This window comes from Periophthalmus magnuspinnatus, chromosome 12 (assembly GCF_009829125.3).
Source record: "Periophthalmus magnuspinnatus isolate fPerMag1 chromosome 12, fPerMag1.2.pri, whole genome shotgun sequence".
NCBI classification, from domain to species: domain Eukaryota; kingdom Metazoa; phylum Chordata; class Actinopteri; order Gobiiformes; family Gobiidae; genus Periophthalmus; species Periophthalmus magnuspinnatus.
The window spans coordinates 12,557,339-12,584,055 of record NC_047137.1 but is presented as its reverse complement, the minus strand read 5'-3'; the positions used below and the strand labels follow the sequence as shown (position 1 = coordinate 12,584,055).

At 39.3% G+C, this 26,717-nt stretch overlaps 2 protein-coding genes across 3 annotated transcripts in view; both read right to left on the bottom strand.

Moving 5' to 3' along the window:
* Positions 1-12,556, bottom strand: part of LOC117379254 (bile salt-activated lipase) — a 36,950-nt gene extending 24,394 nt beyond the window's left edge. The window contains exons 1-10 of one of the 2 annotated variants that reach the window (XM_033975941.2): positions 12,459-12,556; positions 8,434-8,581; positions 8,021-8,140; positions 7,537-7,734; positions 7,070-7,200; positions 6,667-6,774; positions 5,268-5,382; positions 4,568-4,754; positions 3,659-3,862; positions 2,988-3,197 (exon numbers count right to left, since the gene is read on the bottom strand). In XM_033975941.2, the coding sequence (XP_033831832.1) occupies positions 2,988-3,197; positions 3,659-3,862; positions 4,568-4,754; positions 5,268-5,382; positions 6,667-6,774; positions 7,070-7,200; positions 7,537-7,734; positions 8,021-8,140; positions 8,434-8,581; positions 12,459-12,521 (1,484 nt within the window). In that variant the 5' untranslated portion in view covers positions 12,522-12,556. The remainder of the gene's footprint in view (positions 1-2,987; positions 3,198-3,658; positions 3,863-4,567; positions 4,755-5,267; positions 5,383-6,666; positions 6,775-7,069; positions 7,201-7,536; positions 7,735-8,020; positions 8,141-8,433; positions 8,582-12,458) is intronic. The other variant, XM_033975938.2, reaches the window with a different exon arrangement.
* A 3,000-nt stretch (positions 12,557-15,556) lies between these two features.
* On the bottom strand, positions 15,557-24,149 carry gtf3c5 (general transcription factor IIIC, polypeptide 5). Its single transcript, XM_033976081.2, has 11 exons — positions 23,852-24,149; positions 22,930-23,128; positions 22,113-22,311; positions 20,917-21,097; positions 20,369-20,473; positions 19,832-19,946; positions 18,913-18,993; positions 17,789-17,871; positions 17,281-17,363; positions 16,561-16,709; positions 15,557-15,855 (listed from the first exon to the last, which is right to left on the bottom strand). The coding sequence occupies exons 1-11, from the start codon at positions 24,044-24,046 to the stop codon at positions 15,611-15,613; spliced, it is 1,635 nt and encodes a 544-aa protein (XP_033831972.1). The 5' UTR covers positions 24,047-24,149; the 3' UTR covers positions 15,557-15,610.
* Positions 24,150-26,717: the final 2,568 nt, after the last annotated feature.

Sequence of the window (26,717 nt, the reverse complement as noted above, 5' to 3'; positions counted from 1 at the left end):
TACACAGCGTCATTGTTGTGATTGTGTACCGAGGGCATTTCTCAGTTTTGATGGCTTTTTTCGGACCAAAGGACACGATCATACACATCTGGACTTTGGACCAAACCAAACACGAAAGTCCAAAAGTCCGGACCAAAGGTTGCAAGTGTGAAAGCACCCTTAGTTCCTTACTAACTACAACAAGTGAGCTGATTTTGTAGTTTTAAACAAGTCAAATAAAATATATTACAGTCACAAGCTAGCATTAGCAAACCATTTTTTTTTTTTTTTCTACAACTAATCAATGCTAAAACTATTGAAACTAGCTATTTATTAGCATTAGCATTGCTTTAGAATGATATTGAGCTGTATCAGAAGTCTAAGACCACATAGATTAGTATACGGCCATGGACCACTATGGACCCTAGCCGGGTGATGAGGGGTTACACAGATATAAGACAACATGCTTATCTAAAATAAAGTACTAAGATTTAATGTTCCCGGAGAGCTTCTCCCTGATCCCGGGGGAGGTTGGAGACATGGACTCCGAGTGGGCCATGTTCTCCACCTCTATTGTCGATGCGGCTGCTCGTAGCTGTGGTCGTAAGGTCTGTGGTGCTTGTCGCGGCGGCAATCCCCGAACCCGGTGGTGGACACCGGAAGTAAGGGATGCCGTCAAGCTGAAGAAGGAGTCCTATCGAGCCTTGTTGGCTCGTGGGACTCCTGAGGCAGCTGATGAGTACCGGCGGGCCAAGCGTGCCGCGGCTCGGGCAGTCACAGAGGCAAAAACTCGGGGTTGGGAGGAGTTCGGGGAGGCCATGGAGGAGGACTATCGGACGGCCTCAAAGAGATTCTGGCAAACCGTCTGACGCCTCAGGAGGGGGAAGCAGTGCTTCACCAACACTGTTTACAGTGCGGGTGGAGAGCTGCTGACCTCGACTGGGGATGTTGTCGGGCGGTGGAAGGAATACTTTGAGGATCTCCTCAATCCCACTGTCACGTCTTCCGAGGAGGAAGCAGAAACTAGGGACCCAGAGGCGGACTCGTCCATCACCCTGGCTGAAGTCACTGAGGTGGTTGGCAAGCTCCTCGGTGGCAAGGCTCCGGGGGTGGACGAGATCCGTCCTGAGTACCTCAAGTCTCTGGATGTTGTGGGGCTGTCTTGGCTGACACGCCTCTGCAACATCGCGTGGCGGTCGGGGACAGTACCTGTGGAATGGCAGACCGGGGTGGTGGTCCCTCTGTATAAGAAGGGGGACCGGAGGGTGTGTTCCAATTACAGGGGAATCACACTCCTCAGCCTTCCCGGTAAGGTCTATTCCAGGGTACTGGAGAGGAGAATTCGACCGATAGTCGAACCTCGGATTCAGGAGGAGCAGTGTGGTTTTCGTCCTGGTCGTGGAACACTGGACCAGCTCTATACTCTCCATCGGGTCCTCGAGGGCTCATGGGAGTATGCCCAACCAGTCCACATGTGTTTTGTGGATCTGGAGAAGGCATTCGACCGTGTCCCTCGTGGTGTCCTTTGGGGGGTGCTCTGGGAGTATGGGGTCCGGGGCTCTTTGCTAAGGGCTGTCCGGTCCCTGTATGACCGGAGCAGGAGCTGTGTTCGCATTGCCGGCAGTAAGTCAGACCTGTTCCCAGTGCATGTTGGACTCCGCCAGGGCTGCCCTTTGTCACCGGTTCTGTTCATTATATTTATGGACAGAATTTCTAGGCGCAGCCAGAGGCCGGAGGGGGCCTGGTTTGGGAACCACAGGATTTCATCTCTGCTGTTTGCAGATGATGTTGTCCTGATGGCTTCTTCGAGCCAGGACCTGCAGCAGGCACTGGGGCGGTTTGCAGCCGAGTGTGAAGCGGCTGGGATGAGAATCAGCTCCTCCAAATCCGAGGCCATGGTTCTCGACCGGAAAAAGGTGGTTTGCTCTCTCCGGATGGGTGGTGAGTCTCTGCCCCAAGTGGAGGAGTTTAAGTATCTCGGGGTCTTGTTCACGAGTGAGGGAAGGATGGAGCGGGAGATTGACAGGCGGATCGGTGCAGCGTCTGCAGTGATGCGGTCGCTGTATCGGTCCGTTGTGGTAAAGAAGGAGCTGAGCCGGAAGGCGAAGCTCTCGATTTACCGGTCAATCTACGTTCCTACCCTCACCTATGGTCATGAGCTTTGGGTAATGACCGAAAGGACAAGATCGCGGATACAAGCGGCTGAAATGGGCTTCCTCCGCAGAGTGGCCGGGCGCACCCTTAGGGATAGGGTGAGGAGCTCGGTCACACGGGAGGAGCTCGGAGTAGAGCCGCTGCTCCTACACGTTGAGAGGAACCAGCTGAGGTGGCTCGGGCATCTACTCAGGATGCCTCCTGGACGCCTCCCTAGGGAGGCGTCCCTCTGGGCATGTCCCACCGGGAAGAGGCCCCGGGGAAGACCCAGGACACGCTGGAGGGACTATGTGTCTCGGCTGGCCTGGGAACGCCTTGGGGTCCCACCGGAGGAGCTGGAGGACGTGTCTGGGGTGAGGGAAGTCTGGGAGTCCCTGCTTAGACTGCTGCCCCCGCGACCCGGCCCCGGATAAGCGGAAGAAAATGGATGGATGGATGGATTTAATGTTGAAAATGACATACTATTTTGTGAATAAAGAGTACCAACATAAAGAAAGTGCCATTTAGTGGCCTTTAGAAGCAAAAGTGGGCTGGGTGAAATAAGTTAAATACAAGTCTTTTATAACTAGATCTCAAAGAAACCACTTCACGCCCATGCTCACCTCCTATCTGGAATGCAGAGGCTAGCGGGCTAGCTATGTTCATCTATACAGTCTATGCTCTCCCCAAATCTGACATGTAAATTGTCTTGGTGTGGCATCACCTGTTTGTCTCCATGGAGATAGATACGTTTATAGTCATACCTGTAGGACCTTTTAGGGAAAGCCTTTAATATCTCTATGGAGACAAGCAGGTGCCGTACTCTCCACCAACAAAGTCCCACAGTGCACCTTTTATGTAACATGAGTTCATACCCAGTCTTGGCGAAGTTGGTCCAGTATGCGATCATGTATCTGGACAGGTCCCTGTGCCTGGGCCAGTACCCCAGAGGGGTGGTGAAGGGTTTCCCAAACACATACTGCAAGTCGTCTGCGTGGTCTGCCCCCATCCAGTCGGGGTAGGGTGTGACCAGGCCCCCCATGCGGTTCGGCTCAGAGAGCACGTACGAGTATGTGCGACCAGTGCTGGGGAGGGGTAGAACAAATGTATTGATTACTGTCTATAAAGATTAGTACGATACTGCTTCAAAATAACATAACTTAACTAGAAGTATAGGATTTACTAACCATAAGGGTAACCATAACTTTTAATCAATTACTGTTACACTGCCAAATATTACTCAAGTAGAACTATGGTGTATGAACACTACTCTGAAAAGTGCAATTTATTTTAAAAGTTACTCAAGTAAATGTCATTTGTGTGTATTTCAATTACAGATTTTTGTTAGTTAAAATTAGCTAAAGTCACAGTATGTAACTTTTTTGCCAAAAAATGTAAGCAAAGCATTTTTTCCCCACTTTTTTATATTTTTACTGAGTGGTAACTGTTAGTGGGCTTGCATCTCCACCCTTCCTTGTCCCTCCCTACCTGGATGGATATTCCCTGGCTTAAACCTTACTTTTATAATACGTAAAATGGTTCTCACGTGGCATGTTTGTCGTGGAGGTACAGAGCAGCCTGAGTGGGCACCAGGAAGATGTAGTCTGTCCCGATGGCCACGGCAGTCTTCTTGATGGTCTCGCGGTCTGGGTTGGTGCCCCAGTTGGCAGAGTAAGTGGCGAAGGCGTTCTCCATTCCAGCCTTTCCTTTGTCTTTGGTGTATGAGCTCAGCAGTGTCTTCAGGTCGTCACTGCAGCAGACAGGAGTGATCAGCACAAAATAAAACAAGAGGAAGGCATATGCTTGTTTATTGTGTGTAATTTGTTTATTATGACATTAACTTAGAGTTATGATTTGATTTTGTATGTTGTGTCAGGATGCTCACTTGTCTCAGTGCATCTCAGAGATACTTTTAAATAAAGTTATAATAATAAATTGTACTGACTTTGCATGAAAACATAAAAGGCTCGATCGTTTCACTTTCCACTTCATATTAACAAATATCATATTGCTGAATCATTTGTTATATTATACATGGGAATATGATCCCCTTTTCTCATTCATGATCCCAGTGCACAAACATCATCATAGAGCACTGTGTGTTACTTGATGGGAAGAAGTGCTAATGCTGTAGCGGAGAAAATAAGCATTATGAAATATCTCTAATATACTGAGGCTGATCGGAGACTAAAGGGGGTACTCTGGAACAGTTATCCATTTGCTTGTGTCCTGTGACTGCTGGTTAATCTCCCTGTTATTGAACAATGACAGTTTCATTGTTTGATTTTCTAACTTTTTGTTCGTTAAATCAACAATTTTGTAAAGCCCTGAAAGGCAAGTGCTGTTATGACGTTAGGCTATGCAAAAATAAACTGAATATGCAGCCATATCACACATCGCAAACTTTTCCAATACTGTGCAGCCTTAACTGAAACCTATGACGAGCCTAACTCACATGGGCGTGTCCACCAGCATGGAGTTGATAGAGGGGATGTCCATAGCAGTGAACAGGTGTCCATCCATGTCGTTGACCCCGGCGATGTAGTCAATCTCAGCCGTATTGTTGTACAGATTTGAGGGGTCATCTGGCAAGAAGTCTCCATCCACCACCGCAGACAGAACTAGGCTCTCCAACAGAGGGTCTACATGTGACACAATTTGGATTAGGGATGAACTATTTGTCAAAATATTACACATTTTACACATTAAATAACATATATTATACATTCATTTGACTTTAATTCCCTTCTAAACATGCTGTTGGTCAACTTGGAATTAAAATAATACATTTAGAAAACACACATAAAGTAAAGAAATGAAATCCTTGTCCCCCATGAAAGTTACACTAAAGTGCAATGCGGTAGTGGTGAACATAATCGATTTTTTTTTTTTTGCTTTCTACCATGTTATAATGTTGTTCCCTCATCAAAAACATGCCTGAAGAAGTTTTAGATGCCACCCATGCATGTTTGTGTTCTACCTGTTGGTAATACAGGGAGGTGGGGACAAAGAACTGGAGCAAAGTTAGAAATCTAATGTATGATAGTAGAAATCATTATATTGTTTGAAATGAAGAACAAAAGAAGAAAACAAAACATGAATTAAGAAAGGATTTGTGAAAAAATAATGCCAAAAATATAACAAATATGAATTACGGGAAGGAGAGCTTTCCATGCTGACGCTCCCAGCCAAGGTGAGGCGCACAGGGTCAGTCATCTTGAGACAGGTTGCCATCCTGCTGTCAGTGGGACAGTCCACCTTCAGAGCCACCTGACATACACACAGAAAGGGACTAATGGTTTGGAAAGATAAAATATAACGGGGCTTTCAAATGAACTAGCCTGCACTTAGTTTAAGAAAGGTATTACTATGAACAATATTAAGCTGCAGATTGAGGGCAAATACAAGTTTTTCTCATTCTCAGTTTATGGACAGTCCACACCAAATTATAAAATAAATTACATGGCCATCAAGTTCAAAGTTTTTTTGTCAGCATTATACTTATTATCAGCAAAAGTTATATTTGATTTGAATATGTTTGCCTTGTATCTGTGAACACAGTTAGATCATGTTTAAGGTATTTAAGATTAAAATCTTACATATGGTTTCTTTAAAGAAGACATATTGTGCTTTGGGTATTAAACTATAAATTATGTCAACCATTACATTGCCATTACAATTACATTGCATTTTGTTCAATGTAAACTGCATTAATTATGCCTTTTCAATTGTGAAAATTTTTTAAATTACATATTTGGAATTAGATTTTTTTTTTGTTTTAAACGCTTAGGCCCGCCTCAAGTGTGCTTCTCTATTTTTTGAGTGGGACTGACCTTTTCAATACCAGTATGTTTTGTGACAGGAATGACAGCAACAGGAATGACATTTTTAAATAATTTTGACAATTGCTAGTTCATGCTAGTGAGTGCAGAGCCACATGCTGTAAATACTGACAGGAAATTACATGTAGATATTGTTTAATGTTGTTTGGACAACTAAATATTTTTATTTATGTATTAAAAATTTGTAACAGGAATGATGTCCCAAAAATACCTTCTCTCCAACATTCAAAAATCTTTAAAAAGTATCACAGATAGAAGAGAAGAAAGTGCCTTTTCTGCTCAGGCCACAGGATAGATTCTTCTGAACAGTTTCTTGTTGATGGTGCTACTGTAATTTTACTTGTTATTTTAAGGGGGATTTGAAGGATGAAACAGGAATGACAATAAACTCAGGAACAGGTATAAAATGATAAATATTATTAAAATAAATTACTTTTATGACTGAAACCTTTTGAAACAATGAGATTACATTTAGAGCAATAAGAAAACAACCATTACACACGTTCCATCTCGCTAAAGAGACTAATCCTCTTTAGGGTGAAACGTAAAAGCATAAACTTGTGATCATTAACTATGTTAAATTGGTTTAAAAGGCCTGAATATAGCAAAGAACATTATAAACAATATTATGGATTACACAAATGGCACTGATTGTTGAGTGACTGTTTGGTGGCACAGTAGGAATAGGATATTGGCTGCAGCGTGCTCTCACCTCCTCAGCAATTCTGCGTGGGTTCTTGATGACACCCCAAGGACACAGGGCCACTCCACTCTGAGAGATGGCTCTGCGGATCATGCCCTTGTTATGAGGAGTCAGTGTCTGCCACAAAAACAAATGTTCAACAAAGTCTGGGAACAACTGCTGTCAGTAGTATTATAGTGCTGAATACATTTTCAACAGTAATGCAAAAATGTTAATAAAATAACAAAATAAGGGACCTGCCCATAAAATATATATTCTAACAAGCCTATTGTTGTTGTTTTTTTTAAATCACCTATATTAAAATCGGTATTGATCAAAAATTCAGAAGAGCAGTATTGATGATCGTCCTAAAAAATCCTGATTAGAACACCTCTAAAATATAGTAATAGTAATAATAAAAGATGGATCAGACCTGGAAGCTGACACTAGCGCCCCCTGCAGACTCTCCAAAGAGGGTGATGTTGTCAGGGTCTCCTCCGAATGAGCGGATGTTCCTGTGAACCCAGGCGATGGCGGCCTGCTGGTCCCACAGCCCATAGTTTCCTGAAGATCACAAACACATTACCCGACTGTCTGAATGTCATTCAACTTCAGTGCTCCCTACCAAAACGTACTAGCACTGCTTCTCCAGCAACACAACAGGGGACAGATGCAGAAACTGTCCCAGCTCAAGAGTAAGTTATACTAGTCTTTGTATCTTAAAATCAATTGCATATTAATGTGTACATGTCACTAAGTTGGAACTAAACTTTAGGTATATTTTTTAGACAAAACCTTTTAACTTAAAGCCAAACAGTTGATTGAGAATAGTGTAAAGACACTGTTGTTCTGTAAATTATATTAATGAGCAAAGAAGGAAAAGAAATCTCAAAAACTAACCAGGCAGATCAGACTCTCCGGTGCTCAGGAAGCCCAGGGCTCCCACACGATAGCCAAGAGTAACCACGATGACATCCCCCCGGTCTGCAATCTCCTGTCCATCGTACAGGTAGTTGTCCAGGAAGTTTGCCCCCATGGAGCCCCCCCACAGGAAGGCCCCCCCGTAGAGCCACACCATCACAGGCAGGTTGGTGGAAACTGAAACACAAAATGGTAGTTTTTAACTTTTATGACTTTATGTTGAGGGTCTATTGTAGTCTATGTTCAGATATAGGAATATGTTAATATTTTGTCAGTGAATCACAACCTTAATTACATCACAAAAAGTAGACAAGAGATTCAACAATGATGGATGAAGTAAGTTGACTGCTAGTTACTAAAACATACTTTTTTACCACACTGTATGGGTCAAACCAATGTGACACAAGGAGAAACATTTGCACAGAAAGGCCACAGTACTACACGTAGTTTTGTTGCTGTTTACCTGCTTCACGGTGAGGGACCCAAATATTGAGGTAGAGGCAGTCCTCAGAGCCTCTGGTGTCTGTCATGATCAGGTTCAACTGAAGGCAACGCGGTTTGTACTCTTTGGCTTTCAACACACCTGAGGAAACAGACACAATCTGATTGTACTAAACATGCAAAGATATCTAAATGTCATTAAAAATTTTAGTTATTTTGAAAATCATACTTTTGATATGCAAACAGAATATGGAGTTTTGTTGCTGGTAGAATGTATAGTGTTGGCAAGTTGTACGATGTAAAATTTGGATCAAGATGATGAAACACCAAATGACACTTCCTCCTCCTCATACACAAGACACTCACTTCACAACATTTGTAATGTCAATAACTTCACATGTTCATGTGATAAGAGGTGCATATGTGTGTGCCCACCGTCCCAGCCTGGGTGGGGTTTCGGTTTCTCAAAACGTCCAGGGATGTCACCAAAGGGAATGCCCTTGAACACGTCCATGTGTCTGCGATAGCCCAGGCGGATGTTCTGCCCCTCCACCATGCCCCCCTCCGTGTACACCACTCCCAGCTGCACAGGGAAAACAGCTCATTACAACCTACACTATATATCTTAGATTTTAAAGGTGCACTATGTAACATTTCCTGTGGGGGTTGTGCCATCTACTTGTCTCTATAAAGATGTTATTGTTTTGCCTGAGATGTTCCACAGTATGGCTTTGAAATAATATATGATTCAGTTACAGGTGTTTTATTGTCTTCTAGGCGTGTGGGGCTGCCTCTCCACAGAACCGATCTTTAACATGGTCTGATGGTGGCTCCTACAGGGGCCTGCAGGATTTTTGGGGAGGTAAGTACAGCCAGGTGGGTGACAGACCCTTCATGCACACCATCACGCATGCACGCACAAAATAGTCACTAAATAGTCACACACTGTGGTCCAATTATTTCTGTCAACTCCATCAGACATTTTCAAAAACCTAATTAAATCAGTCAGTAATATTATTATCTAAACCTCTAAAGGACTCATTTGCTAGTCTGGCTCATAGAGATGATTTGTATGATCCTGCACACACCATCTGATTTATATGATTTCACTGAATTAAGATTGCTGCTGGAAAATGTCAACTCCATCAGTCCATTTACTTAAATTATTGTGTGTATCATGGTTGATAGGTTACTGACGATTTTTCAAATTTTATGGCAATACATTTTTAAATACACAGTAAAAGATGAAGATACACCGAAACACAATATGTAGATGCAAAATGCTACATTCCTACACCGCAAATTGATAATAACACATCAATTAACCGTGTTCTCAGGACAAAATAAAATCAGCATTAGCTAACACTGACATTAACTTTGGGTACGTAATATTACAGTTGTGCTTGCATGAAACAAACAGGAGAAGCTAATGCTAACTAACTAACTAACTAACTAACTAACTAACTAACTAACTAACTAACTAACTAACTAACTAACTAACTAACTAACTAACTAACTAACTAAATAAATAAATAAATAAATAAATAAATAAATAATTTTTTTAATGAATTCCATGGTTTGCCTTCAGTGTCTTTTCCGTTACACGCGCGTGCTGAAGTTGTACACAGGAAGTAGTTTTTCAAAATAAAAGTCAGATTCGGAAGTTAAATGAAACCAAGTAAAAATGGAACAGATTTCATACACAGTACAATACACATGCACGTGTTGGTTATTTACACACAGAATGCATAATCTATAGACGCTTAAAATGCAGCGCAGATTTTGGAACTGGGACAAAATAATGAAAATGTAAAACTTTTTTAAACCACAGTGCACGTTGGAAAGACAGGTGGAGCCTTCATTTTGTGCAGGAGGATAGACAGCTCCAGTTTCGTTCATTAAAAGAGATTTGAAGTTAAACTGCAGTCTACTATTTCGACTATTTGCTAATTCATATTAAAAATAGCGTAATAGCTTTTTTAAAGGCAAAAAAGAGAGTGTTCCAGCAGCTGCCCTGTCCATCAAACTGGACTTTCACACGTTTGTTCTCGTCTTCTCGTTCCACGTGCACTGGCTCCAGATGACAGAGCAGTCCAAGAGGAGTCTATGTCATTCTATTCTCCAGCTCACGGCCGACCCTTGCTTTCAGGGGGCCTAAACTGAATTTGTCTCTGGGGCCCCCACAGTGGATGCCTCCTGTCTCAGCTATTGTCGATTCATATTTGACAATTATTTTAATGTGTTCCAGTTGGCGAAGGTGGGCTTAAATTTACATTATAAAGGGTTCTTTCACAGGTGTAAACACAGAGCTGCCCTCACCTCTGCGCGACTCAAAAACAAATGTAGCAGCAGCAGATATTTTGCTACTATAGATATAAAACAAATGTAATTGCTTTAGATGGATATTTAGTCTGCTGTAAACACACAAGCCCTGTGCCCAATAAAACTTGATATATTATATTATTTTCAATATAAACGTATGGACTCTAGGGGCCCTCTGGGGGCCCTGCTCCCCTTCAGATCATATCAACTTCGTTACCACGCACAGTCCTGATGTAGGTTAACGCTGAAGTGGGTCGCTCTTATTCAGGTTTCCCTCGCTCTGTACTCTCTTCCACCTCACACACGTGGCCCCACGCAATTGTGCTCCTGACCCAGTCCTTTATCAACCAGGCTGCCCCAAAGCCGACGGTGCGAGGCTTATGCGGGAGCGCCAGCCCCTGAGCCAGCCCCTGTCCCGCGCCAGCCCCTGTCCTGAGCCCCCTGTCCCGCGCCAGCCCCTGTCCTGAGCCCCCTGTCCCGCAGCAGCAGCGCGCTCAGAGCTACTGTTGGGAGGGAGTTTCTTCATTGAAATCACGCTGAAATCAAGGCATTTTGTGAACAGAATGTTTCCAAGTCTATAAACGCATTCTACACTCTTCAGTTTGTATTTTACACAGATAAACTACATATTCGTGTTGTTCTGGTTATGTTTAGATAATTGAAAACGATCAGAGCGATCAGAGGTTTACCTGTGCGTGCAGCGTGTATTTTACGTGATTTATGGAAAGGAGCCAAATGCATTTTGTTTAATAGAAACATAAAAGATGAGTTGAAACGTCCTGACACACGTGCGTGACGCCTGTGGAGTTTAGGGGCCACTGATAAACTCCCACTGTGACTCTGAGCATCCAAGGCCACAACAAGCACAACAAATACAGGTGAGTAAAAACAGCCCAGCAACAATACCCTAATATTAAGACAATTTAAACATGTGCTTTGGATCAAATCACCCCACTATGTATCTATAATCAAATTATACACACATATTGCATTAGTAAGCTTAGCCTATAATATCAACTGACATTAAAAAAGTCATAGTTTTATGTTTATTTGTTTTTTTCTGAATCACTGCTGTCAGGACACCAAAAAGCCCAGGGTCAATTTCTTGTCCTAGTCCAGCCCTGAGACTCTGTATTGTTGGCAGCATACAGTACCCTACAGTAAAAGTTCAGATTCTCTGTGTACATCAGTTGATTCTCATTCATGACATTTTCTAGTTTGCACGACTTCATAACTTTGCACATGACTTCTCTAAATGTGCTGTTCTTATTCATGACCTTACAATGGGCTAAATTACCAGTTCAAAGATTGATGTGCATATAATATAGGCTACTTTAAAAACATAAATAGCATAAACATAAGAAATAAACATTTAATTCAGTCTTCTTAATAAAATAAAATAAAATAGGCATATGATGCAATAGATCATTATTTTTTACTTTCTGGAATGTAAACTGTATTATCACTTGTCAGTTTTATGATGATCCTGTCATAGACCCATTCGGTTTTTTTGATTGGAAGTAAATTGTCAGTGTTGTCAAGTCTGGTCAGGGTAAAACAAGCAGCATCTATTTTTGTCTCAATAAATACACATTTGTCTGTGTTTTCACTTCATTTTTTTTTAGTTCCATCAGTTTTTCACAAACTGTCAGATCCAGGCATTTAATGTTTTTGATATTTTTGAAAGAAACTTAACTATTTCAATACAGTCCATGTGTTTTTGTTGTTGGGTATAAACATCTAAAGCCTAATTTGTGTTAATTATTTACAGAAATGTATTTTACAACATTAAAATATAAATTGAGATATTTTGCAACTCAAATATTCATAAAAATGTAAAATTATAATTTAGGCTGTTTTCAGATAGTTATAGAATATTTCAATTGGAAACAACAGTAAATAACCCTCATTACATAGATTACAAATTAAATTTTTGTTTGATTGTAATAAATCAGAAGAGTTTTTGTGTGTCTGATGGAGTTGACAATAGGATAATTGAACAATATCAGAAGACAGAAGAGTCTACAAGATCTATAACTCTTCTTTTGCAAAAAACTAAATAAATTAATCTAAAGCATATTTATTTAAACATCTATCCAAAATGTACATTATTATAAAAAACAATCCAAATGACTTACCGAAGCAGCAGAGACGGCCTCCAAAAACACGGCCACAGCAACACAAATCCCGAGTAGCGCCATCGTGTCCACACTGTAACGACCAGAGCGGAGTCCTATTGGCCCTTTATATCCCAAATACTGACAGACCCCTCCCCCATAAAAGCATCTGAGGCTCAGGGGAGACTCTTCTCACTGGGCTAATGTGTAACCACTCAATAACACGCTCATCTGTCACTCAGGAGAGATGTTATGTTGATGTTTAGAGGAGGTTGGATTCATGTTCTAGATAGAATTTAATGATGTCATATTTTTAGGTGGAGGGCAGGGGTTTATATGGTCATGAGAGATTCTCTGTTTTTGAAACTATGAATGAACACATATAGAATATAGTAAAACAAAAAAGGGTGAAATAACTACTGCCTCTAAATAGTTTTTACCCTTTGCTATTTTTTATTTTATTTGCTACGTAATTCCAGTCATCTTGTGTCATATGTTTGATGTCTTCACTATGTAAATACAATATAAAGTAGTAAACATAAAAAAAAAATAAAAATACACTGGGTAAAATAGTGTGTCCATGTTTATCAGGGGTGCCCAAACTCTTTTCACCGAGGGCCATATCTTGAAAAATATTTGACACAAAGGGCCAGTGGTCAATACAGTGGATAATTCAGATGGGTGATTTTAACATAGTTTTGACTTCATACTTTAAATAAGGCTTGAAGTATTATTATTATTATTAGGTCTGTATGACAATGCGAAGTTATTTAGGTTATATTGGTAGAATTACTCAAATTTGCCATAAAAAAATACTGATTATGGTCAATAGGGCCAGTTCAACTGAAGGCCTGAGGGCCAATAAAAATTGGTGTGAGGGCCGCATTTGGCGGCCCTCAGACCAAGTCCTATATGCTAGGACTGCACGATTTGGAAAAAACATCTAATTGCTATTTTTTTCTGACAAGTATTGTGATTGCGGTGATCTATCTATGTATTTATTTAATTGACAGGGACAGTGTACATTAATGAACATTTCAGTAAATGCATCAAATTTAGCCAATGCACAGATGTTACACTGTCACCCTAAAAAAGACAGATTAAAACAATGTATTTACTACTATTTACACACAGCCAGATGTGTTCACAACCATTCAGAACACACTTTAGACAAAGACCATGACACAGGCCTGGGTCTACAGAGGTGCAAGAGGGAGCATTTCAACCTCATTTTTAAGTGTTTGCACAATCATTTTAGTCAGGTAAAATAATGAGACTTAAGAGTATTGGACAGAATGTGAAGAGCTCATAGACAAGACAAAACAACGTGAGCAGTGCTGGTTCTCAAGGAGCCATTTCTTTAAAAGGGTCTTAAATAAATCGTAAGATTGAGATCCTCTCAGTCTTTAACACAGTTTAAGACTAGACTGAAAACCCACCTCTTTTCCCTGGCATTTAATACTAGCGAGACAGGATATCTTGGTGTTTTGTTGTTCTTTGTGTATGTATCGTATGATCTGTACATTTGTTTTTTGTTGACCTTTATTTGAAGCATTTTGGGCAGCTGAAGTTGTTTTTAAATGTGCTATATGAATAAACTTGAATTGAATTGTTGCTTTTCTAATAGTAGAGAGGATAGAATTCCATTGATGTTCTGCTGTGATAAAGATGATTGTCCAAATGTGCTCCTTCAGAGAACAGTCCCCTCTAACTGCCCTAGTGACCCAGTTTGTTTATGATCTTATGGTAATGCATTGAGTAAATGGAGATGAAGACAGGTCATTTTTGAGTCATGCAGCCCTACGTCTTTGTTCAAATCAGTGAGCTCGTCCTCACACGGCCCTGTACTATCAGCCTGCTGGACCAGTGTACACAGCTGTAGCACAGGGCTCAGGTTCTCACTGCTGTGGTCAATCGAAACATGCTTTCATCTTTTGCTTTTCCGTTCTCTCTGCCATTTGGTCTGATAACACCTTTAATGAGGGCCAGCCAACGGTATAATTAGAACTGTTACTCTTTGTAAGATGGAAAGGTCCAAGGTCACTGCTCAGAACATTCAGGCGTGGACAGTATATAATTCAAAATACTCACATTACTGTAAATTAGTGGATTTTTTTTTTAGATAATTGTACTTTTTTGGGGGAAATTTGGAAAGGAACTGTATGCAAATCAAATATGGCTTTTACTGATAACAATTGTAATGCTGATTTATTCTTAGCTACAAAAACATTGGACATGAAGGTTAAGTTGTTTCTAAGCTTTTGATTCTTAAGATGATTATCCAATGAGAGAGCAGAATGAGAAATCAGTGAGTGAATTCTGGAGGTTCTGAGCTTTAACGTGAGGCATGACCTGTACATATACTGAGAATGAGAAAATCTTTTATGTGTCCTCTATTTGCAGGTTAAGATTCTGCACAACACAGGTTCAGTTGTGATTGTAATAACCTTTTTAAAACTGTTAGAGCACAGGCTACAAACAGCTCCCTTAAACATGCATTTCTACTTGCAATTGAGTATAATTTGAGCCATGTAATTATAATTTGTTACATTTAACTGTTGTCTTACTGCTGTTTCTTTTTTAAACACACATAAGAGCGCTCTAATTGATCAGAGCTCAGAGAATATGCAGGTTGCAGTTTAAAACAATTTAATTCAAAAAACTGATGAAAAATGCCAGTACTTTGAGTAGAACCTTTACTACAAATTTGGCAAAAGTATTTGTATTCATAATTGAGCACATTTTTAGCCATGTAACTGTACTTTTATACTTGAGAACTCATTTTCAGTAGTCATACAGTGCAAACATGTATGTAGATTTTGATGAATAAAATGATTTGCTGGTTGCTGGTTAGGTCAACACTACTGACATTTCATAGTGTTGAGGTGTTCAAATATCATATGTTCCACTTCTACTGTTGTATAGATAGTTGAAGGCTGTTAAATATTAACAAAATACATTACTGAATAGATCCTATTCTATGTAAAAGAATTCTGCATTTGAAATAACTTACTTGTATTTACACAAAAGAGTTGACATTGCATGAAACACCCTTATTATCGTAGATGTATATAGAGAAATTAGACTAAACATGGATTATTATTTTAAGTGTTTATTACATCCAAAATGGCTATGAACAAATGTTTGTGTGTGTCTTCTGAAGAGTCTGTGTGTTACATGTACTCCTGCATATCTGTCTCCATCTCATTCTCACTACCTTCTGACAGCTGAAACTCCACTTCTTCTTCCTCTTTGGTCTCGTCCAGGGCTCCACTAGGCTCATCCTCTGCATCTTCATCTGTATCATCATCAGGCTCTTCATCAAGGTGTGGCTCCTGCTCATCGCTGTCCTCCTCTTCATACTTTGAAGGCAATTTGGAGCTCAGGCTGCTGCGTAGTCTCTTTGGCTCTTTCCACACTAGATGACAAGCAAGACAATGCAAAATAATTATGAGTGGGAATCATTATTATTAAATTTAAAGATACTAATTAATCTCATTATTTTCTTAAGAGAGAGATACATTACTCAAACATGCATGGATGACATAAAACCTCTTCAGGCATGTTATTAATGAGGCAACAGCTATAAGATGGTGGAAAGCTCTACAACATTTAAATATATATTCTATAATGAAGCTGTTCATTATATGTGTTTTGTCCATTCAGCTTGACAAGGACCTAAGAATTAATAAAATGGCCTGCACATATGTTGCAGAATTAACCTGTAGTGAAATTGACATGGCCTATCTGTTCATCTGTTCATCTGATCCTTGTGTCCAACATGAGCAGGTGCTGCTCAGCCTAAAATAAACCATTGATCTCGTCACAACTGTTGAGGCAGACTGTTACATACCTGGATACTTACTTATCTTGGCACTTGAATGAAAGATAGCTTGATACTTAATACGCATTGGGGCACATATCCATTAGGAAACAGGTCTGTGATTTGGGGGAATGTCTAAAATAAATAAATTATATATGTTTTCAATCTCTTGTGGTGTTTCATGGCAATATATTTCATAATGAGATGGTGTGTTTATATAGGAATTTATAGTTGTAATTGCTTCCTTCCTATTCATCATATGTACAATAATGCCAGTGTGGTGTGAGAGTGGTCTCTTACAGGTCTTGTTCTTCTTGGAGCGGACCACCTTCTGGATGCACTCAGAAATGATGTCCCTCAGCTGGTCTGTGGTCCCCACCACACACCAGCCGTCACGCTCGTCACACTTCTTCTCCAAACCTTTGTTTGCGTTCACCACCCTCTGGATACTGACACATACACAGGGGTTAGTCACTGCATGCTGAGGATGTGGGACGTTTAAGTGTGTCACATCTTATTTGGGTGCAGACATTCCCATAGACCCAAACAACAGACACAGACTTTGTCTGACCTTTGAGATGAATTAAGCCTTTAGAAATCCTGCCTTGTTCCTGTGAAATGCCAGACTAAAATGACCCTATGTCTGAACCCTTTGGGACACAAACAAATGTCCTATTAAATGTTTGTGAATTTTAGGGTAATTCTTTTTTTTCTTTTTTGGGGTTGGAGTAAATACTGATGATAGATGGTGGACAAAAAAAAACTCAGTCAGAGCCCCCAACTCTTGAGGTTTAAGACATAACGGAACATAAGCCATTTTACACAAACTTATATGAGTAGACTTTTTAAAGATTGTTTTACCATTTTTATTTTAACATATATTTGATCATGATAATCATTTCTGAAGAATAATCAGACTACAGTTACTGCTTTGCCATTTTAAATGTAAAAAAACACAGGTTAAAATGGGCCAAAATGCCATTAGAAAAGTGCAGTAAAGTTGAGCATATCCACAGTTACCTGTCCACGTGTAGGTCACACAGCTGGTAGAACATCTGCCTGTGAGGGGGGACCATGCCTTCTCTGAAGATGTAGGCAGACTCCTGTGCAAAGGAAACCACAGCATAGGACCGAGTTTGTATACGTTCAATTGATTGTTTTCTTGGCACTTATTTGACAATACATGCCTGTAATTACATTTTAGTAAATGTTATTATTGCATCATGTTGTATGTTTTGCAAACTCCTGGTTTGTGAACCACTGTTCATTGACAATGGTAATGAACAGCTTTCTGATTTTGAAATTAGTGTCAACAACAACAACAACAACAATTAATCTTGCCTCTCTAATAATGTGATCAAATGGGGATTGTGTCAACTCAAAATCTTTAGACATTAAAACTCCAAAGGATATTCATGTATCATTTACTTGTTCTTTTTGTTTTGTAATGATTTTAGACACACTATCATATTTTATGGTGTATAAACCTTATCTTTAATTGTGTTAAATGGAGTAGATCCAGACTGACCTTAAGTTTGTAGGTAGAGGGGTTTTGTTCCTGGCTGGTGCCCTCCTGATCAGGCAGAGACATCACACTGGCAGCCGGGGGAACTACGGGAACAGGACAAACATCAGTACACCAAATGCCACAGGATTTACTCTGGCAATAATAATAATAGTTTTAACATGGAACTGAACACTAAATCAACTTTTTGCTACTAAACTCTGTACATGATGCTTTAATAGTGTTATCTACTGTTCCTAGTGTAATTTTTCAGCTTTCTGGTTAATAACTATCAAGAACTAAGTGACTGCTGCAATTTCAAGTACTATGTGACATCACGGAGGACTGCTCTGATTACAGCCAGGTGTTTCTGATTACAAACACCTGGCTGCGGGGGTGGAGTTTGAAGTGTGTATACCTGTTAGGCCAATCAAATGTTCATATACACCCAGACCCCGCCCCTCTTCTCTTTAGTCCTCCAGGTACTGCCCAAGTTAACAGCTCTATTTGTGTGTGTGATCAAACACCTAAACTCCAACTGAAAATACATTTCAAATAGAAAATGTCCTGGGCAGTATCTGTGAATTGAAGAACAGAGTGAGGGAGGGGGAGGGGCAGGATCTGGACATATGAGGAACTGTCTGATAAGTTTAACAAGTATCCATCCATAACTCACCGCCACTGGAGCCAGGACACGCCCATTTTTATTTATTTTTTAACATACAGATGCAAATTTATCTAGATTGCACTAAAAAGACCAACAAAGATCTTGGAACAGTAGATAAAGCACTTCAAACACCATATACTGTACACAGTTTAGTGACAAAAAGATGATTTAATGTTTTGTTTCACTTTAAAATGTGTTAATGAGAGGTGTTTAGGTGTTTAGTCCCACTTTAAAGATGAGAGCTTAGTGGGCCTTTGGTGAACTCTATACACACAGAGGTGCACATTTCTAATTACAATCCAATGTCATCAGAAAGTCGTACAATTTTGATACACAACACTAATTAGACATACAAAAATAAAACAAAACATAACTCTAGGTATGTTTATGATGATGATACATGGTTAAGTCAAAATATTCATTTAGCATAATAGATTAACATGTTCATACAAAGAAAGATATTTCTAAAGGACTACAGCACCTGTTTTGTTGAAAGTGTTGGGCAGAGTGTAGCTGAGTGAACTTCTCTTGGGTTTAACCAACACATCGCCGACAGAATAACCTTAAAAGAAAAAAAAAAAAGTCTTTATTTTCTACATACATGACAATATCATTTTTATTAAATATTCTTAATATTATGCAGTGTTAATTTAGTCGACTCATGTATTTATCAAAGTAAGATTTTATTTTTATTTTTTTTTAAATGTGATGACTCTGTTCAGTAATGAGAATATTTTGAAAATGCATTTACTGGTAGTTACAGAATACTAAAAACCTGAATTAAAATGTATTTTGTAACAAACTGCCTTACATGGGCCAATACTTACTTACGAGTACTTGGAATACTTTCACACTGAGTTGTATTTTAATGCTATGTCATGTTTTTACACTAGAATATAAAACAACTTAATGTTTGTTGTATTTGTTGTTTTATTTTATTTATCACTGATTAGAGAAGGAAAAATCAAGAGTGTGTTTTATATTTTTTTTTACTAAAACAGTGCAGTTTAAAGTCAAAATTGGGTGATCAAGTACCACAATGGTTTCCTTTGATTCTGTATTCTGAATACCACCAAATGAAAAAGTAATATGTATTTTTGGTAAATGTATTTAGTTACCTCCCAACACTGACTGTGTTTATGGTAAGACAGCATTATCGCTTTTTAAATCCAAAAGTGCCCACTCAACCATGTACACTAACATCCAAGAACCAAGACCAGGGTAAAATAAAATTCTGACCATGTTTAAATTCAGGCTCAGAGTGGTTTTGTTTAGATGTGCATATGACTGCACCGTGATTTTTCTTATTCTGTAAAGCACTTTGAATTACTTTGTCTACTTTTTCTGTTCAGACTAAAACTTGAAATAAATTAGCACAGATTAGTTTGAGAGAGATATACCGTGCTTGGTGCTGCAGCGGATCCTGAAGTCCAGCATCTGGTAGTGTTTGGACTCGGTGCTCTTCCTGGGGTCGTAGCCCAGCCGCACCCACAGACTCCTCCACGGCCCTGTCACCTACAGACAAAAAAGCTATTTTATATATGTTACATCTTAATATTATAAATAATTTATAGTTGTATTCCAAGTCAGACAAATCAAAATTTTAGAAAAGTGAGTCTCAACTAGATGTATGTGCTGTCCTTCAGTGGAGCACTAAAAAGGTCATGATTTTGTACATTTTTTTTACGTTTTTAATTTAAAACATGCAGGTGGCATCTTTAAAAGTTAATGGGCATCTTTAAAGGTTAATGCCGTTCTTAAAACGTGTCTATCTGATAGCTGAAAAATTCAGATTATATTCCCAAATCATTCAAACCAGTTTGTAGACTTGGACAGTGGATTGATTTTATTGATACAACATACATTATAATACCATCCCAGTGCCAGTTACACTCTTACTTGTCAATACTATGAACATACATTTGTTGTGGGCTCACCATATAATAGGCCACTAGGGGCAGCAGCAGCTTGAGCTTGTCTGGGTGCATGTCAATGTTGGCCCTGACAGCATTTCTGGACCAGATGGGACGCCTCTCAAACATCTACATGGAACAGCAGAGTGCCAGATAAGATTAAACACATTCAGAAAATATTACATAACATGCTGTGCCTTTTCCAATAACCACGATATAAGCCAGACATATAAGAGGGACGCTTGTAACATGAGCCAGGTGAAAAGATAGGTGATAACATCCTAAGATTCTTTAAACAGTATGGTGGCATTGTGTTTGATTTTTGATATCTTTTTCAGGTGACCTTCCCATGCACATCGTAGAGATTGTTTGGTTTACCTAAACTTATATATATTGTACATTTTCTCAATTACATGTATTTTATTGCTAAAATACCTAGAAAATCCTGCAATCTTACTGTAAGTGCGCTCGCTTCTCCACAGATCTGAACTGTAACTTTGTGGCATCGCCTGCTCGTCTTCACCAAAAAAGTTATGTTAGGTATTAACAGCTATTAGCCCCAGACGTGGTACCTCTTTGATCTGCTGTTCAGCCCTGTGGTCGTTCTCTTTCATGCACACACGCAGCCAGTTGACTTTTGCCATCTCCAGGCACTCGTTTGGCACTGAGTCCAGGAACGTCACAAAGATGGCATTGTGTGGGCGCCGGGCTCGATTCAGGCCGATGAAGTTCTTATGAGGACCTGCATCTGCACTACAATAAAATAATTATATAGGTTAGCCTTAAGTGACATTACACAACATTTAAAAAAATCTACAGTTTACAATTATGGCTTGAGCAACAGTCAGAATTCTGTAGTAGAATTCACTGATTAAAAGAACTGTATGTAGGCTGTGCTCTTATGTAACATAATGTAACGTAAAGTAAAGTAAAATAAAAACTGTTTTTCTCATTCACAATATACTGCAGCAGCAGAGACAATTAATAATTGGCTACAGATGCTGGGGTTTAGGTAGTAAGAATTCAGAGGAGAGAAAGTCCTTTTAGGTTTAAACTGAATTTCAGCACTGACACTGGCAAAGATTCATATGACGCTCTTTCTGCTTTCTGTTTGGATAATTGTCTTGAGAACCAAAATGCTAAATTATAAAAATCAACTTTTACAACTCAAATTATAAAATGTCCACTGTTTTTGCAATTAAGAATAAATCAACATTAAAATTGCCATCAGTAAAAGCTATATTTGATGTGAACATGTTTACCTTGTATCAGGGGACACAGAATGGACATGTTTATGAAATGTAAAATCTTACATACAGTTCCAATTTTTTTTTTTTTTTCTTCCAGTTTGTGGTTGGCTTGCCTGGTCAGGTCAACCTACACGCTTTTACTAATTACACATGACTAACACGTACCCCCTAGCATCTGAATCTGAATCTGAATTAGAAGGGATTGCCATGCCAGTCAATGTAATTACAAGATGCTTAAAGAAAAAATAAAAGCTGGCAAGTAGAATGTCTTCTTGGCCAGCAAAAATTTATGAGATAAAAAATATTTAAATATAGGCCATGAAATTTATGTGGTAGCTTTTTGGACCCAGGCCCAAAGATTTGAAGATTCTGTGGTTTTATCTTTCAAAAACTGTGAATTTTCAATAGTGTGTAATAGGCCCCTGCTCTCCATTTGAAAGTATCACATAAATTGTTTAAAACACATTAAACATGTTGTCTTCCAGAGAGGATATTTGTAAATGCATGGACCCACTTACATCTTGTGCGTGACGTCGGGGCGGTAGAAGTAGTCGATGGGCGTGTCCAGGCGAGAGAAGATGGCGGGGGGCAGGAAGTAGGGCAGCGGCTGTTCAAAGAAGTCTTGGCTCTCCGGCCGCGTCAGGACGATCCTGTCGTACAGGGACATTTTACTGCCATTCTCTGGATGTACAGCGAGGCACTGGAAGTCTGCCATTCCTAAAGAAAGATAACTCAAAATGGAGTCAAATCCTCAGTGCAAAACATTTCTGTAGACATTGTTGATGGAACAAATGAAAAGGTGCAAAAGAGGGGCTCATGATTGTCTGAAAAAAATGGAAAAACACATTTACCGGAGCCCTGTGATCAATATCATTTAATCCAGTTAAATGTTTATTTATACAAAAAATACCCTGAAAAAACATACATTCCTTCTGTGACCTGTGTCTCTTCTCTTGGCCTGGAACTTGGCCTAGTGGTGTCCCATGGAAATAGTTTAATGCTATTCTGTGAAACATATAGGTAAAGCAATAACATCTCCATGGGTGCACCCAGGCAGCATGTGCACCTTTAAATATTAAAGATCTAGTAAAGATATGCAAGAGTGAATAGAACTGGACTTCAGGATATTCTGGAGAGAATTTGGACTTTGTAAAAATAAAAATTCTACTTTTCAAATTTCTCTACTTCCAGTTCTATTATCCCTATCATACTGCTGCACTTCAGCCAACACTATTTGTAGTGGGACTAGTACGTCCACGGAGAACTGTGTAGTATACAATTAGCCTTAGTCAGTTTCATTTAAACTCTTCTAATTCATTTAAGTCTATGTAAAACCTTGAAACTTGTATGTAGTCACTATGATTCCCAGTATCTCAGTCTGTATCTGCACATCGGTGGGATCGCTCTTCCTCACTCTACGCCGCACTCGGAGCAGCAGGTTACTGGAGTCCAGGCGGTTCCCACATAAAGAGTGACAGAAAGGGTCCTGAGGGCGCAGACGCAGCTCCAGCCGGCGGTTTGGGTTGGCATATGTCTGTAAGGGAAAAACAAAATATACAACGGTATATAAAAGTAAAAAAGAACTGTACAGTATATTTTAAGTATTTATATCTATCTATATCTATATACTGACAATTGTCACAAAAGTGACATTTACTGTCCATTGTGTTTTTGTGATTATGTATTTTAAAACATTTATTGATATCAAACAATCCAAAAAATCTTAATAAATCAAACTTATATGGAGATAATTATTGCAAAAGTATTAATATTGCAATTATTGTTTTGGAGAATAACTAGTACTGTAATTTGTCTGCAAAAAGCATGCAAAAAGGTCTATTTATAATAGAAATAAAACAAACTTGCACTTTTGTAGTTCAAGACATTTACAGGTGCATTAAGGGCATTTCTGCTGGACTGCCATTAGATTGCTCTATTGTCTAAATATTATCAAGAGAAATTTCCCTTTTTGTCCACCCACCTATGAACATATATAATGAGTTTTAAAAGATATTTTCAGTGTTTATATTTTGAGTTTGACTATGTATAAAAAGATAAGGAATTTTCAATGCGTTTCAATTTTTTTCTGAACTTGCAATGAAAAAAAAACACTTAAGCTTGTCTAATTGTGTCCATTAATGTATAATGTATTTGCTAACATCTTAAATCTGCCATTTTATTATTATTATTATTATTATTATTATTATTATCATTATTATTATTATTATTATTATTATTATTATATTTCCTTGCTCACTTTGGACATGTTGTGCTCTCCCCCCAGGCTCTCCAGGGCTCGGTCCAGGTTCTGGATCACCGCTGGATACTCCACACAGACCAGCCTGTTCTCCCGCAGCGGCAGGCAGGCGCAGTTCCCCGGGATGTGTGGGCTCTGATCGGACAGAGACAGCTCCTTCAGGCTCAGGTCCACCCTCGGCCCTCTCTGAGACATTTTTAACCCCTAAAACCCACCAGAATAAATTATAATAGCTGTAGTTTTATTAAAATGCGGAAAACGCAAAGACGGACACTTTTCTAGCACGATTTCCCAAGAAGGTCCTATTACAAAATAAATTCGAGTGGAAGCGTTGGTTCAAAACAAAGGTTCCGCCTGTTTTGTTTTGTAGCGCTGTAGACCGCAAATGGTCTTATTTATTTATTTATTTATTTTTATTTATTACTAAATACATTTATTTGGGCAAATAAATGTTCTTGCAACGTTTAAGCACTGTCATTGTAAATATCCAATAAGAACACATAAAACCGAACTTTAGTCAACGGGGAAATGTTTTGAAGTAGGATTTTAATATTTTATTAAATTAAGGATATAAATAAATAAATAAATAAATAAATAAATAAATAAATAAATAAATAAATACAGTATTAAAAATAAACTCACTTTAAAGGATTACAGACTGACCAGTTCAATCATCAGAGGGCGCTGTTGTGTAGATTGTGTTTTATGCCAAGTTTTAAGTTTTGGGTATTCAGAAATTCATAATTTTACAAACCAAAACTTCTGCTGACAAAAAAAAAAAAAAAAAAGATGACATCATCAAGCATATTCACCTGGTTTTATAATTCTGCCTTTCATAGGCACAAACCAGTATCCTTAAATTTATTAAGTTTAATTAGTTTTATTTTTTATTCATTTCACATTATTGTTATATATTTTTTATATTATTGATTACAACTTGGCTATTATTTCTCAGATAAGAAGGGCCCAGGGCAGAGCTGTCATGACGGGATTTGATTCCTTAATGTCAGATAGGTGAAGAGGATGTAAAGAGATGGTCGGTCCCTCCCATCAGAATAAACATTCCCTCAGACCAGATCAGCATACACAGTTAAGATACAGGAGCTCAGCTTCTGCTCTGTGTTGACTCTGGTTCTAGTTTGTCTTCTTTTGGTGATTCCAGGGCAGAGACTAAAACTGTTTACTGTCTGCTCATTCACACCTCCACCATCCCTGTCATGTCAACACTTTACGAAGCTATTAGTAAGTGGTTATGAGTTCTTGTAAACTGTAAGGGATAAGCATAATTGAAGAGGTTGTGGTTGCAATTCCCCGATTTAATTTATTGTGCCATGTTTTGTTGGAAAAATAATAATAGATTAATAATAATGCTATAGATTTTTTGGAAGCTCAAAGACACTTTTCAGTATATTATTATTATTATTTATTTCACAGTTGGCGCTAGTACGTTGCTATTGTAGCCACAGCTGCCCTGGGGTAGACTGATGGAAGCAAGGCTGCCAATCTGTGCGGTCGGTCATCCTACTAACATTCACACACATACCATACTCATACTAGGTATGGAGCCACACAATTTAGGGCAAGTGTTTTGCCTAAGGATACAAAAATTTCCACTAGAATCACTGCTGCCCCGCATGGTCTCTCATCCAAGTACTAACCAGGCCCAAGCTTGCATCACTTCCCAGGTCTAATGAGATTGGACATTGACAAGTAGGTATGGCCCCATATCAGTCACACTATCCGGTCTAATAAAGCCTACAGGCCCAAAAAATAATAATCTGGAAATTGTGTAGATTTGTCATTCAAATCAATTTCTTAATTCTTCCAGAATATTTGATGTAATATATACTCAAAGCTGGGACTTGAGCTCAAAATCTGTAATCACGATGAGATAACCATAACCTCTCAAACCATTTGGAAAGTACTTATACATTCAAATGTAGTGGAGTACAACGTGCTGTTAGATATTGTGAAGTAAAAGTAAAAAGTATCCACTGTAAAACGTAAAGCACAGATATATCACACGTAAAGCACAGATATATCACTATACCTAAGAATTGTAGTTTAGCATACACACTTTACTTTGCTCTTTACACCATTGTTTTTACTCCATTCTTTGAAAATAAACCTTTACTGTCAGACTATTGGATCGAACATATGGCTTTCTCCTACCTGAATAACATTTTCGTCATATTTGTAATCACTACGTTTACTTTTACTTGACTTTTGAACTTGTATACTCATTCTTATATTAGACGACACTACCCAGCCCTGCTCCTCTGCCACTCTCATGTGACAGACAGTGACTGACAATCTGTTGCATGCTGTGGTCACATTATGATTTGTCAGTTATATTTTTGCACTGCTGTCTCAAACCCACACTATTACCTCCATGTCCTATCTCCCTCCACAGCACTCTGCCCCTCCTCACAGCTCTGATGCTGGGTCCGGCCGTTACAGCATGTCCCGGGCTGATAAGTCTAATCTGCACTAGGCTGTGGTCCTCAGATTCACCCCCCCTCCCCCCCTCCTCTGTCCCCGTCCTGCCTCCCCGGTCACTTCACAGCTGGGGTAGGTGCAGAGCAGAGGAGGGCTGGGATTGGTGGAGCAGAGCCGCACCTCCTGACAGGTGTAATCGCTCGCTACACGCAAAAAAGGACAGATTGTATCCAGCAGAGGAGTTCCAAGTAATGTTTGAATATAGACTGGTGAATTTCACTGTCAAGTAACAAGTACGCAGAACTAGGGCTGCAAGATTAATCACAATCTTGGAACTTTGTCTTCGTCTGGGTTTTAGAACAGCCCAATCTTTAAATATGTTTAAATCTTTGCTGAAAACTCATTGGTTTCCAAAGGCTTTTAACAC

What these genes read in the sequence shown, in the direction of transcription:
- gtf3c5 (XM_033976081.2), bottom strand. Translation starts at nt 24,046, where the DNA reads ATGTCTCAGAGAGGGCCGAGGGTGGACCTGAGCCTGAAGGAGCTGTCT. An exon ending in CCCGACGTCACGCACAAGAT is followed by an intron (nt 21,098 to 22,112) that starts GTAAGTGGGTCC and finishes ATTTTATTGTAG; the next exon opens with TGCAGATGCAGGTCCTCATA. An exon ending in CAACACTTTCAACAAAACAG is followed by an intron (nt 17,872 to 18,912) that starts GTGCTGTAGTCC and finishes CTGTTCCCGTAG; the next exon opens with TTCCCCCGGCTGCCAGTGTG.